General features: G+C 38.6%; 3 protein-coding genes across 3 annotated transcripts; all 3 read left to right on the top strand.

Moving 5' to 3' along the window:
• Positions 1-2,749: 2,749 nt before the first annotated feature.
• On the top strand, positions 2,750-3,288 carry LOC108074058 (protein FAM98B). Its single transcript, XM_017165930.2, has one exon. It carries the CDS (start codon positions 2,805-2,807, stop codon positions 3,183-3,185), a length of 381 nt encoding a protein of 126 aa, XP_017021419.1. The 5' UTR covers positions 2,750-2,804; the 3' UTR covers positions 3,186-3,288.
• Positions 3,289-6,471: 3,183 nt separating this feature from the next.
• LOC108074057 (heterogeneous nuclear ribonucleoproteins A2/B1) lies at positions 6,472-6,968 on the top strand. Its single transcript, XM_017165929.1, has one exon. It carries the CDS (start codon positions 6,486-6,488, stop codon positions 6,873-6,875), a length of 390 nt encoding a protein of 129 aa, XP_017021418.1. The 5' UTR covers positions 6,472-6,485; the 3' UTR covers positions 6,876-6,968.
• Positions 6,969-7,424: 456 nt separating this feature from the next.
• Positions 7,425-7,769, top strand: LOC108074029 (glycine and tyrosine-rich protein-like). The gene has a single exon (XM_017165897.1). It carries the CDS (start codon positions 7,425-7,427, stop codon positions 7,767-7,769), a length of 345 nt encoding a protein of 114 aa, XP_017021386.1.
• Positions 7,770-14,254: the final 6,485 nt, after the last annotated feature.

The raw sequence follows: 14,254 nt of genomic DNA, 5'->3' as shown, positions 1-14,254 counted from the left end.
AAAATCCGCTGCCTAATCCATAGCCAAAGCTGCGGCGTTTTAATTCATTTATGCAAAAACGCGAAATCTCTCTCTATCTCCCTCAATCTCCATTTCGCTGCCCAAATTTGCTTATTCAAATTTAAACGCTTTTAGCCAGTCCAGGAAACTGGGTCAATTAACGATGTCAACGTCAAAATGATGCACATTTTGCTATTCACTCCGCTTACAGGCCCCTCCACTGGATGGCGTAAACTTCCGCATAAATTTCCACCGCTCGACTGCAATGAGAGAGAGAGAGAGAGAGAGAGAAAGAGCCACAAAAAACCCAGACACGGCGGCATAAATTAAAAATCCATTTTTTACTCAACCCAGGGAAAAGTATTTTGACTATGATTGTCATAATCAGGCGAGGAGCTGGAGTAGGAAGCTAAAACAGGAACTCGAAACTACGAGGGGGCCACGCAAACATTTACCTTACAGGCGCCGCACTCTTCCCTTCTCCAGCGAACCGGTTGGCGATTAGTAAAATTACTAATTTACATTGGCCAGGTGTCCAGGTGCTGGGCTACCTAGCTAATTCATTATTTTTTGCCCTTTCGCGGTTGTTTATGTGCCAAAATGCTATTCCTGTTATAATGGCTTCTATGCTTTTTAAGGTGGAATTTTAATTATAATTAATTAGTTACTAAAGTTGAGCTTAGTTCTCTTGGAAATTTTATACATTTTTAAAGTTTAAAATGATTCAATCAGGTTTTTTATTTCTAATATAATTTTATAAGCAGGTAAAATCTATATTTTTTGTGGCTTAACAAAATGTTTTAATTGAAACAATATAATAAAGTCTTAAAATAGGTTGTAAAAAAGCTGAACAACCACTTTAAAAATATATCACAATAAAAACTTATATAAAATAATAATAACAACATCATCACTTGAATTGAGTATAGTGAATGTAGTTGAGATTGACATTTAATCGATTATTTTACAGTTTAATAAATATAAATAATGAAAAACATCTCTTTTTACGGCATACAGCTTTTTTAATGAATAAATACTAAAGTAATAAGGTCAAACATGTCCACTTGAACCTTTTTGTCATCATAAAAAAAATCTCATAAATAATCACGTTCCATAATACAACGTTTGTTACCTGTTTAGCCGTGGACAGGTTTACTTTTACCTTTTAGCAGGCCATCCTTAAAAGTTTTTAATATTTTCTTACTTGCATTTTGTTTGTTACTTCTTAAAAAGTTCAGGCCAAAGTTTCGCCTCTCCCTAGAAAGATGACTATAATGTCGTGAAAAACGTAGGCAGTCTTGTCATTTTCTTTGCCCTGTTTTCCCCCTGTGGAACTGGCTCGGCAATTGACGGATGACAAGGCAGATGGCAAATCAGTTTTATGTGTAAGTTTAAGTCGCTTCTGATTTTGTTCAACGGTCACTTTGAGTGCATAATTCAATTAAAAGTTTGCCGCTCTTTACTCTGTGATTTCTAGTTGAAATAAGAAGGGGGAATTGATTGACAAAAGGTTAAATATTGGTGGGAAATTAATATTAAATTTCAAAATAAATTATATAAATAAAATATGTTATAACATGAAATATATATTAAGTACTAATCGATAGTAAAATATACCTAAAATATTTTTGAAAGCCATAGTCTGTTGACAAAGATTTTGGTGGGGTTTTCCTTGATCACTTTCAATATTAATTAGATGGTTATATAAATATAATCCAGTTTATATTCCCCTTGGCTAATTTATTTATAGCCTGAATGTATATACTCGATATACAGTAGCAGCAAGACACGATCTAGGTGTGTGCTAACCATTGAATAAGCTAATAACCGAGATGAGTCAGTGCGTCACTCAAAACGAAAACGACAACATTGATGACACTTGAATAACAACCAGTTGCTTGCGTTGACTGTGTTTGCTCTTAGATTTTAATTAAGTCAAACAAACAACAGAAAATCATCCTCAACTTGCCCCGCATCCAAAAAGCTTTACGAAATCCGAAAGATGAAGGAGAGGCCCTCTCGAGATTGGTGCTTCCCATGAACACTTGGCCACTTGTCTATCGATCTGTTTTGTTGTTGTGAGCCCAGAAACTTGAATGTTTTGCGCATTTGAATAGCTGTCCAGAGTCTGCACTATGGAAAAATGAAAATTTTAGGTAATATAACTAGTAAATACTTAATTTCTTAATTTAAATATATACTTAACTTTGATCTCCAGAAAATGCTTAAAAATCTTAGATAACCAAGGTCTTTGTAAAGCAAAAATGTTTATGAAAACTCTTTAAAAATATTGAAAATATGTTTTAATTTAGCCTAGAATTCATGTTGTTTACCCACTGTACCCTAGAGAAAGCCCATCCGGCTGGCCACTTGGCCCAAGATGCTTGAAGCCTCCTCTCCGGGGTGTTTGCCAAAAACTTTGGCTCCTCTTGTGCTCCGTTTTTGTTGCCTAATAGGTTTTGGTTATTATTATGACCACGGCTACTAGCTACTGTCTATGGTTACTGTCTCGGCCATTGGTGTGGCGATTGTGTTGTTATTGTTGGCAGCGCTTAGCCAGACAGTTAATACGAATCGCCCGGTCTGCCCGTAGTATTCATTTCAGTTGGCGAAACACTCACAACTTTGATGTTCCGCCCCGTCGAACCACTTCCACTTTTATTCGCTTCCTCAGCCGCCGCCATAGCCAGTCGATAAATTTGGAATCATATAAATTGCCGGCCACAGAGTGGAGTCTTCATAGAATCCATCGAAACTTTGCCGGTGATTAGTGGCAGAAGTTTCCCCGAGTCCGAGCAAACGAAATGCGTACATTTGTTTGCCTTGCCCTGGCGGCCATTCTCCTGGTCGCCGGCACTTCAGCGGCCACATATGATGCGGCTGCCCAGCTTTTAGATGTGGATGCAGGTGTCCAAACACCGTTGGCCGCTCGGCAGGTTCGTCAATTTGGAGGTCCAGGAGGCGGCTATGGAGGCTTTGGAGGCGGAAGACCGGGAGGCGGCTATGGAGGATTTGGAGGCGGCTTCGGAGGACCAGGAGGTGGCTTCGGACGACCAGGAGGTGGCTTCGGAGGACCAGGAGGTGGCTTCGGAGGACCCGGCGGCTTCGGAGGACCAGGAGGCGGCTTCGGAGGACCTGGCGGCTTCGGAGGACCAGGAGGTGGCTTTGGAGGCTTCCGAGGCTAAATAGCAACCAGCAATCATCTGTGACTGACTTAGCTTAACTCACTAGAAATAGAATGTGTAATCAAAGTGCAATCAAGCACGTTCTAATTAAGTTCCAAATACAATTGCCTCTGTTCTTTGATTCATTTAATTTCCTTGTCATTTGCATGGCTTTCAGTGATTGGCAAGGCTGTTTTCCCAGTTATATCGAGTTGGTAAAAGCACTGAAAAAAAAGATAAATGTGGGTGTTATTTCTGATTTGAATAGTTGAGATTTGAGGATTAAGAAATCCAGGTTTTCAAATTAAAAATGGTATTGCAAATTATAATTTGTATATTATCCCGAATATCATAGTATTTAAACATTAAGAAAAATATATTTCTGCTTTATTATGGCTATAAGTAAAAATTTATAAAACACTAGCGAGAATGTGAGGCAGATCTCTTTTTTTAAGGCTTGGTATAAAACGTTAAACTGATTAAGTTTATCATCAATTGGGTTATTTGATATTTCTCTGTCTGTGGGTTAACATTTAATTCGTTTACTGGCGCTTTTTCATTCTTTCTTAATTTTTTGCTTTCGTTTTTTCCTATTTATAACAAAGCAATCCATTGAAACTTAATGGAGGCTGCTGCCAGCGGCCCGCGTCTGTGTTATCCAACTTGGCAATCTCGTTGGCATGGGAAAGTCGTTTAAGATTAAACGTTTGCTGTAAAATTCCTCTTTTGACAAGCGCCCTTTTATTGTTAAAAAATTAACTCGGCTTTAAATTTACGCCTTTTGTTATCCCTTGACCTTACCGTAGAGGACACCCGCCCGCCCACGTATTCCATCCATACAAGGGTCATACGCCAACATTGATAAAAGTTTTCGCTTTTTTCTCGTAGCTCCCCCATTGCTCCCTTTTTCATTTCATTCTTTTTTATTTTCGTTGGCTCGTGAAAAATTTCTTGTTACTAGAACGCAGTCTTGTAAAAGGCTTTGTTAGTCTACACTTTCACGGTATACTCAGGGAACTTTGCTCAGGGAGAGACGAGCGCTTTTCCCTTTGGTCCTTTTAATGAATGTGTATAGTTTGAGGAGAAAGAGTATGCAAAAGGTTAAAAGAATGACCTGGAGAGAGAGAAAATAAAAGAAATGTACATTTAATTTTGACTTAAAATATAAAATTTAGAATTAAAATAACATTGTAAACTTACTGCCTCGTAAGAGCATCCTCAAGTCGAGGATCCTGTATTCTCCGCTTCTTTTTTTGGCCATTTTGGCGGGGCTGTTCTTATCGAAATCGTGTCTCAATAAATCTACGGCACCTTCGGATACACACCCGCCCACTTGCCAGAAGCCCGCCCTCATCCAAGGGCAACGCCCACGCGGCAGCTGGCAGCTGGCAGGCAGCAGCCTCTGAAGTGGGTGGGAAAAGCCGTTCGAACTGATTATCCTTGTTGACCGTCGCGGCAGCAGCCGCATCTGATTGATTTGTTATTGAAAATATTAGGCCTGGCCCAGAAGGGAAAATCGAGATGGTGGCAAGATTCCGGGGATTCAGGATTCGGGATTCAGGACGCGGGATGTGGAACGTGCTGTGTGTTTGGATACGCTTGAAACTTTTATAACTTTATGAGGGCGTTGTAATTTGATATCGCAAAGTTTTTTTTATTGCCTTTTATAGCCTTATAATTTGGCCGCGATGTTGTTACTACCGCTGTTGTTGTTTTTGTTGTTGTTGCCGTTGCTGGTGTCGCCACAAAAGGGAGACGAGCTGCTCCAAAACGGGGGCCCACCGGGCGTATACTTGTTGTTTGTGGCAGCTTTTTGTTTACACGTTATTTATGGCTTATAAATACGTATCGCTTTTGGCCGCGACGCTCGGGGCGGCTTCTCTGAATTGTAAACAACTCACATGCGGCCCGTACTTAAGAAATCTCTTAATGAGCATTAGATGCCGGCAAATAAAATTACCCAAACGAACGTGTATATATGTATAATTGGATTAGAAAAGCTATACATTTTCTAGTCCCGTCATTTCAGTGACGGCAAGCTTATACAATTTCACACTCTCTAACTTATTCTGTGATTCTTTTTGGTTGCTTTCAAGCTTTGATGAAATTAATCACATAAAAAAAGTCCCTAGAAAAATCTTATATCATTCAAGAACTTCGAGATAAAAACCCCCCGAGTTGATGTCATGGCTTTGTTATTTTACTATTTTTCTGTCAACAATCGACAGCCAGGTAATGATGATTAATACAGAAAAATATTTTAAAGGGAGATACTTTATATTTTTAAACAACATTCCCTTTTCAGGTTTTTCTGGCCAACTTTAATAATTATGCATCATTAAGTTGCCACCAAAAACTATCAGTTCAAGTTGGCTTTTCCCATTTGCGTATTTTATTTCTAGTTTAAGCTCATTATCAAATAAATACTTAATTATTTACATTGGTATATTGTATGCAAATATTTAGGGAGGGTATGTCGAAATGATTTAAAGCAACGTAATTATTGTATGCATATATCTATCAACTGTCATAATGAATATAAGTACTTAAAATAATTTTTAATTCACAGAAACCAGTTTGTTTTCTAGTACTGGATTCCCATTAGAGCTCCAAATGTATGACTGTCACTCACTTGAAAGCTTTTGAAAAGGAAAAGTTGGTAATTGGTTGGCATATTGGACTTTATTATTTCAATTAAATAAGCTTATATTTTAAGGGTTTATTCTAATTCTAGTTGGACTATTTTAATGATACATTTGTAGTTTTCAAAGGTGTTCTTCGTAAATTTAAATATTATATAATCGGAATTTTAATAGCCGTTTTTTGATAAGATTTAAATGGAAAATTTAAAGGGCAACAATTTGTTTGCTCACAAATTAAGTTATTTGAATTGTTGAAATATAGAAAACAAACTGGATTATAAATCACACTAGCTACGTCATTTAGCAAAATTCAACAGGGTATTGACTTATCGAAATCTTATATTCCCGCGCTTGTAGAACATAATTAGAAGCGAACGAGAAGCTTGGCTTGGAGTGAGTGAAAACAAGAACAGGTTGTTCTCACTGCGCAGAAATGATATTGTTATTTTCTTTTTTTTTTCCCCCCCTTTTGTGTTGTTTACAATTTCAGCCCGCGGCTCTTGAATGTCGGGGGTTTTCTTCGCCATTTGATTATGCTCAGGAAATTTAATTGTTTAAGGTCGCCGGCACACACACAACTCGTTTAGAACGGAGCGCGGCGAGAGCAGCTCTGAGCTATATAAAGAGCCTAGGCGGGGGATCGGCACGACTTTAGTTAGGTTAACGAGTCTACGGAGCAATGCGCGGCCACGTCCACCACTTGAATCTATTAGTGCTAAGTGCCGGCCTGTTGGTCCTGCTGGCGAAATCGGGGACCACGGCCACGGAGCAGGCCGCACCCCAGGCGAATCCGGATGTGGATGTACAGCAACTGACTCTGGCGGATGTAAATCAGGCAACGGAGCAGCAGGAGATGCCGGCTGTGCGCCTGGCCAGGCAATTTTACGGCGGCCGTAGAGGCTTTGGCGGCGGCGGATTCGGCAGAGGAGGCTTCGGCAGAGGCAGGGGCGGATTCTGCTGTGGCGGCGGCTATGGAGGATTCCGGCGACCCGGTTTCGGTGGTGGCTTCGGTCGATTCTACCCGCCACCACCGCCGCCGCCCTTCTTTGGCGGCCCCTTCTATGGCTAAGTGTTATTCATTTAATGTGCATATGTGATACGATCAGACCTGGATTAGCTGCGAATAAATCAACACGAGCTGCTGCTCTAATTACCCCACCAAGTGCTGAACCAGCCTTTTTTTTTTGCCATTCATTTAAATGGGCTCGAAACGGGGCGGCTCTTTAAAAATGTTCAAACCAGGTGCTTAGCCATCCATTACCTTGTGTTCTGACGGAAGCTGCTGCGAAATATAATGGAGTTCCTTGACAGAGATTTTAATGTTACACTCCGTGGAAGATATGGCGGAAGAGGACTTTATTCTGCACTCAACAAAAATAACCTTCTTTTAAAAAGGTTATAAATAAATGTAGTATTTATTCTTAGTGTCAAGCTTCTCCTCGAAAGTCAAATTACTTTTATTTTGCTAATATCGTGGCTAAGTTCTTTAATAAATCAAAGAATAATTACCTTATCTTATTGTACAAACAACTTAAGTGCCTAAGCTCTCCAGATAATTCCTATAAATAGAGCGGCAAGCTGTCTAAAAAATTATTATTCTAACACAAAACCTTTCAAGATGCGAACTCTGTCTTGTCTGTTATTTTTACTGGCAATCCTGCTCGCAAGAAATTCCCTGGCAGAAGATCCCAAGTCCCAGGATCAACACCATCACATTCCGGACGAGGGAAAATCTACAGATGATGCTGCCGAGCGGATACGTCGTCAGATAGGCGGCTTCTTTGCAGGTGGATTAGGAGTTTATGGAGGCAGACCATTTGCGCCTTTCGGATATCCCAATTATGGTGGTCCTTATGGTGGAGGACCATACCTGGGCCATCCCTATGGACCATATTACCAGGAACGAAGAGTCTTTGGAGGTGGCTTCGGTGGAGGCTTCGGTGGAGGCATCTATGGCCGCTGAGTCCTGAGGAGATATTGTTCTGGTGCACAATGTCGACTTAATAAAGTTAAACATTAAAACAAGGATAAATCCAGTGGATAAAAGGGTTAAGGGCAACGACGGGCCATAGAGTTGGCCCTGGGGGCGAAGCTGAAATTATAAAAATTTCATTTCAAATCACGTTGAGTGACATGCAGACGGAGCACAGGACAAGAAAACTTAATCAGCGATGTTAACGATGTCAGGCTGCGGGAAACAGGATGTCATTCTGTACCATCAAATGGCTCCATTCCGGGTCGCGTACTCGTATTTTATTTCGCTCTCTACTTTCTTTTCCATCCCAGTTTTTCTTTTTCCCGTTTTGTTGTTGTATTTTTTTGTATTTTCTAATTCATATGCGTTTCAAGTTTTAATTACGTGGGAAAAAAGCGAATGAACAAACGAGCGGGTGCCAGGCAAGGGGGCGAAATTCAGAGCCAGGACCACGGCCAGGAGCTCCTCTGGCTTCGTTTGGCTTGACTGACAGGCGGCAGCAGCATGAAAATAACAAAATACGCCCAATCAGCTCAGCCAGAACGGAAACGAGACGATACACAGAGGGCAGACAGACGGCCAGACCTAGAGACAGACAGATGCAGACCGAAAAAAGGGCAAAAAAAAAATAAAATTAAGTAGCGAAATCAGAGGGTAAAAAAAAAAAAAACAACACAAGAAGAAAAAACAGAAGGAGCGGGCCCCAGTACAACACAAATAAAACAGGATAAAGGCGTTGCATGCCAAGGATAATCCGTGCAGCGTTCGTACAAAGACGAAACTCGCGGCTGACACAGAGGCGGAAGAAAAATGGTAGCACGCAAAAATTGTGAACTCACTTGACGTAGCTCATTCTGGCTGAGCTGGTGCCCCCGCACTCTAAGAAAATGTGCCAGAGCTTAAAAATATTGCTTAAAAATTTTGGAGATGTTAGCCTTGTTCACGAAAATTAAATGGATTTTAAAAAACTGATAGATTTTCATTTCAAAATAAGTTTTTTAATATTTTTTAAGTACTAATAGGTCAGGGATATGGATTTTTAATCTACTATCTTTGAGAAAATTATATATAAACAGTAAGTAAAATACACAATTAAATTATAATTCTATTTCAGGTTAAATTAATATATTTTCTCTGTTAATTTTATGTTTACTTTGTTTATATTTATTCTCTAAAGAAATAAAAAGAATTGAAAAAATCCCTAATATTCTTTTATTTCATAAAGGAATGTTATGTAAGGAATATTTCTCGATAGTTATTAAACTCTTATATAATTCCCTCTTGTAAATTACATAAAAAATATATTTTCCTCCGGTGCACTTGTTATTTCTTAGCCACCGCTAAAATTCACCCACTGCCAAATGGCATGACGACGTTGTTTGGTGTTGACGTGTCTGTGGGTCGGATGGGTGGTCATCGCTTGTTAGCTGCGTGTGTCGGCCAAATCAGCGCTCCATCCGTGGCTTGGCCAGAAGATGTGGCCATAAGCATAAATATGCACGATCCGCAGAGCAGCTGGCCAAATTGCTGTGTGCGTGCGTGCGTATGAAAAGAGGGGGAGAAACCGAGAGAGCTTCAGTCCTGTTCCGCAGATAAAAAAAAACGGAGAATAAATATCTGAGTAATTAACAATTACAATGATGCGAGCGAATTCTGCTGGCCAACAACTTGGCCCAGACCGGACCGGACCGAGCCAGGTTCTAACGCTTGGCTGCCTGGTTAACGGACTGCTTGAGTGACTGACAGTTGCTATCACAATGTGGAAGCCTGTCCGTCAGTCTTTCAGTTCTTCAGTCCAACTGCCCATCTGTCCGTCCTGTGGTTGTGGCTCTTTCCTTGCTGCTGCTCCACCAGGATGCTGACATACCCACAGATGCTTCGTTTATTTCGTCCAGTGTGAAATAACAATGCGGCCAGGGCTAGGGTAATAACATTATGGTCAGCAGCTTCTAGCATTCAAAAGGAATGATTTTTCTATTGCGAAATAAAGAAGAAATGATGACCAGCTTACTTACGGATTGAAGAAAGATAATTATTTAATTATTTAATTATTATTTATAAATACAAATCATATAAAATAGATTCATATTTCCTTTTAGCTTCACACAGCTTACAGTATACCAAACTTCGGCTTGCCAAGTTTCAAAATATTCTTTCGTTAAGTTTATGCTCGAATAAATGCGAAAATTGCAATTATTTGAGGTGAGTTTATTTAGTTTTCAATAGTTTTTAGACAGTTACCCATCGATTGCCTTGGTGCTTAATTGACGTACTTTAACCCACAACAAGATTACATTTTATTGGGTTTGCTTTATGAGTCCTCAATAAAAACATACAATGTATTTATGTTGAAATAGCTGCTGAATTTAAATTTGTTGCTGAAAATATGCACTTATTAGTTGGGCAAAAAGGATTACATTTATACAACAAAATTTAAATTAACTTTTACCATAGAACCCATTATATAGAGATGTGTTTTAATGCATTAGCCCGTCAGTAATAATATCATATAAATTAGTCCTCGTAGGGAAAAGCACTCAGAGAGAGCCCTCCCCTGTTTGGTTTCCCCTTAAAAACAACACACTTTGCCCGGATTAAGGATGATTTTATTTTGGTTTCCCGTCTGCCACGTTTAATTGTATTTGCGGCCAGGATACACACACAGCACACAGCACACACACAGATGGGGCATGTGCCTACACAGAAAGTTTCGCCGCTGAAAAATCTAAGAAAAAATCCCTAATTAAACAGTTTGTCAGTAATGCAAATAAACTTTGTTCAACTTTTGCCCACAGTCAACGAGCAGGCGAATGGCAACAAAAACGCTTCCTTTCCTGCTTCCCTTGCAGCTTGTTGCTTATTATTCGTTGGTTTCTTTCTTATTTTGAATTTTTCCCCTCTTCGAATTTTTTTGTTTTGGTCAAGCACACAAAAATGTAATTATTAAAAAATTATGCTAAACACGCAATAAAAACTTGGTAAGAGAAAAATAAAAAATTAACGAAGAAAACCAACGGCGGGACAAAGTACAACGAAAAAAAAAATGTATTTTTAAAAGGCAAACGGTCAAATTTATATATTTGCAATTTTTTGTTCAACTTTTTGTGTTCATTTTGCGTTTTGTTTTGTTATACGCCCGCATGATGATAGAAGAAGGAAATGGAAAGAATGAAAGGAAAAGGCGAGGCTGGGAAACAAGAGGAAAATTAACAATTGTTAATTTGAAAATTGCACACAAATGCGTAATGCGAAAGTTTTTGCGCTCCGCCAACGGACAGAGCGACCCGTACACTGTCCCGGACCCGGACCCAGACCCAGACCCATACCCGAAGTCCATCCCCCGGATCCCGCCAGACTCGGCTTGGCCACTTGTTAAGTGTTAATGAAATAATTATGCCAACTTTGCCCGGTCCAGGCACTGGCCGCACATGGCCCATTCCGCCTTCAAAACACCCAGGCATATATACATACACTGAGAGAAAATTGCAAGAACTTTCATCTATACTATTTAATTATAAATTTCGACAACCTTAAACTTTTGTAAAAAATTTTGGTTAAAACTTTAATCATCATACTTTAAAAATACTCATAAAACTAATATTTTCTTTCAGTGCAGTACCAACACCCCTCTGGAGAGTCCTTCGCCCCAGTGCACAGTGGTCGAGCTTGTATGGAGCCGCGGCCATAACTACTTCTAGATGTGCTATCGCTAAGAAACTTTCACCAAAAATCTAGAAAAATGTTTTAAGTATATCCACAAAAAATTGGCCATATTGCTCGACTTTATCATATAGCTGCCATAGGAACAATCTGTTAAAAATTAATACTTAATATGAAAAACTTTTTTGTTTTTCAAGATATCTTAACCAATTTCACAGATTATATGTTTGGTACAGGTTTATGCATTTTTACCAAATTTGGTTAAAATCGGATCTCTATATCTTATAGCTCCCATACAACATTTTTATAAAACCATTTTTTTCCAAGACCTAACTTTAATTTTTTAGTTTTTGATCTCTTAATGAGAACGTTGGTGAAATATAAGTGCCCAAAAGTAAAAAAAAAATTATTCACTTATATATTGTGTGTTTATTTTGTCCAGCAACAAACTTACACAGCTTAAGGGGGGTAAGGTTAATTGGGTGCAAAAATCACTACTTTTCAAAAAAATGTTGTGGCGAAACGGCTAAAATTAGCTTAATGAATTAATGGTATTTAATGGTATAATAACACAACATTTGAGCAATTTTTTAAAAATTTTTGTATTAAAAAATATTTACATGCTTACGAGTAATAGCGAATCTCCTGAGTCCCCACAAAAAAGTTTATTTTCGGTGTACATCCTATCCTAACTGTCCACAAAAACATCAGATATCCATAAAATGTATTGTATTCACTAAAGGATAAGTGCTCCGAGATACTCAGGTAACTTTTTTATTTTTAAAATTTTTTCCCGATTTTCTATTACAACCCGGATTATTGGCTAAAAAATTAGGGTAATTTGTTTTGTAATGGCAAATTTGCAGCCGCAGGTAGCCGCAGCTAAAGTAAACATTTTTATAATCTTTAAATATTAGTTAATGACGGCACATAAATTTCATTTGGGGGCAACGGGGGGAAAATACTTAAAACTTTACGTAAACCCAACATATACGAACTAAAAAGACGCACTTTTTTAACAAAGATTTACACGAAACACAACACAAATTATATATATATTTTTCTGTACAAATAAAGTATATACCTTTATCTACCATATCCAGTCCAATTGTTTTTGGTTTAACAGCGTTTTATATTATATTTTAAATTTTTAAATTTGGTCTGTGCACTCCACAGCTGACAAATTAAAAGTGCATGAATACAAAAACGCTTTTGTCAATCTATTTTCAGAAAGTCCCGTTAGAAATTCCAAGCAGACCGTATTGCATGGTAAACTTTGGACAATCAGCTGATAGAAAAACCAGGTTTCGCTTGGATAGCTCAAAATCAATTTTTTTATTTTTGGCCTATGGGCCCGACCACTGTGCAGTGGCGCCCCTGCAGCCACTTCAGTTTTATTGTTCCCCTTCTCAACGAACTGGGAACAATGAAGTGTGAGCTGGCCAGAGTCCTTATGTAGGATGTCCTTCTGCCTCCCCCCAGCCTCATTGCTTTTTTTTTAATTCGATAAACTGCCCTCCGAAGACGCAGGGCAGCGACCTTGGGCTTGTGGCGCCCCAAAGCCTAAAAGCAGGCATTGCTTTTGTGCCGCCGAGGCTTTCAAACGCCTAAGCCGCTTAATTACAACGAGTCGACGGGGCCCCAGAGTTGCCAGCTATTTGCTTAAGACGTGAAAATGTGATTAACAAGTGTGAAAAGCCGCTCGGCTCTCCCTTAATTTTTTCCCTCTTTTCATTTCTGCATGTCTTGTTTCCCAAGTTTCTTTCGCGAGTTTGAGGGAGTTTAATTTTGCTTGAATAACTTTAATTGATTTAGTTTCAGAGGAGAGTGTGTGTGTCTTTGCCAGGGGCGGCAATGCCTTCAATTGCTTAAAAAATTACCAGAGTTTTGGCACCACGTTAACTTTTTCTATATCACGATTTTTCTTTTAGAAATGCTTTGCGCTTTGCTCTGAAAAATTTATGTACTGATTTTGATTTGTTAAAAAGTTTAATAAAATTTACATACTATTCATTTTAACTTGAATAAAACATGCTTCACCTTATTGTATTTTATTTATTAAAAATTCAAATTATTTAGAGGAAGAAAAAATAATTTTATGATTTATTTCAAAGACATCTAAAATTATATATTAATGAAAAATTAAATTTTGTTTTATTAAAAAATGTACATAAAGAAAGAAAAAATATTTATAAATATATAGTTTAAATTTAGTTTATTAAAAATAGGATAATTACTGAAAGTAAAGACTTTAAAACCACCTAATGATCCATTCAAAATGTAGCTAAATCCAATAAATTATTTTTGTTTCTTAAATTTTAATAGTTTTTATAATAGTTAAACCTTTTTAAATAATATGAAATACAAGCTATTAAATGTCAATCAATCCACCTTTAACTTTAACTGTGTACAAGTATAAAATTTATTGAAGTTTGTCGTTTAAAATCGCCCTCTGACAAAGGACAAAGTTGGCAAAGGATTGGCGTAGTTTTGTTGGCCGCACCAGATGCATCATTATCAAGCCGAATGACAGGTGTGCGCCTGCCAATTTGGGCCAGCTCTAATTGAATTTAGTCAACTCCGGGGCTCCGTGTCTTCGGGTTTGTCTGTTTCTTTGGCTTTTCACCGGGGGGATTGGGATTGGGGGCTCTGAGGCGGGGATGCCTTGGAAAACTTTCCTGCCCTGTCATTGTAATACACACCTCGCCGAAAAAGCGAAACGAAGCAGCAGTAGCAGGCAGCTCCTCCATTGTTAAGTTGTAGTTGTAGTTCCTGGCATGTCGAGCAAATCCCAAGTAGGACGTCTTCGTCGA

This window comes from Drosophila kikkawai, chromosome 3R (assembly GCF_030179895.1).
Source record: "Drosophila kikkawai strain 14028-0561.14 chromosome 3R, DkikHiC1v2, whole genome shotgun sequence".
NCBI lineage: Eukaryota > Metazoa > Arthropoda > Insecta > Diptera > Drosophilidae > Drosophila > Drosophila kikkawai.
Note: the sequence above shows the minus strand (reverse complement) of the source record. Positions and strands in the feature narration are given on the sequence as shown.

What these genes read in the sequence shown, in the direction of transcription:
- LOC108074058 (XM_017165930.2), top strand. Translation starts at nt 2,805, where the DNA reads ATGCGTACATTTGTTTGCCTTGCCCTGGCGGCCATTCTCCTGGTCGCC.
- LOC108074057 (XM_017165929.1), top strand. Translation starts at nt 6,486, where the DNA reads ATGCGCGGCCACGTCCACCACTTGAATCTATTAGTGCTAAGTGCCGGC.
- LOC108074029 (XM_017165897.1), top strand. Translation starts at nt 7,425, where the DNA reads ATGCGAACTCTGTCTTGTCTGTTATTTTTACTGGCAATCCTGCTCGCA.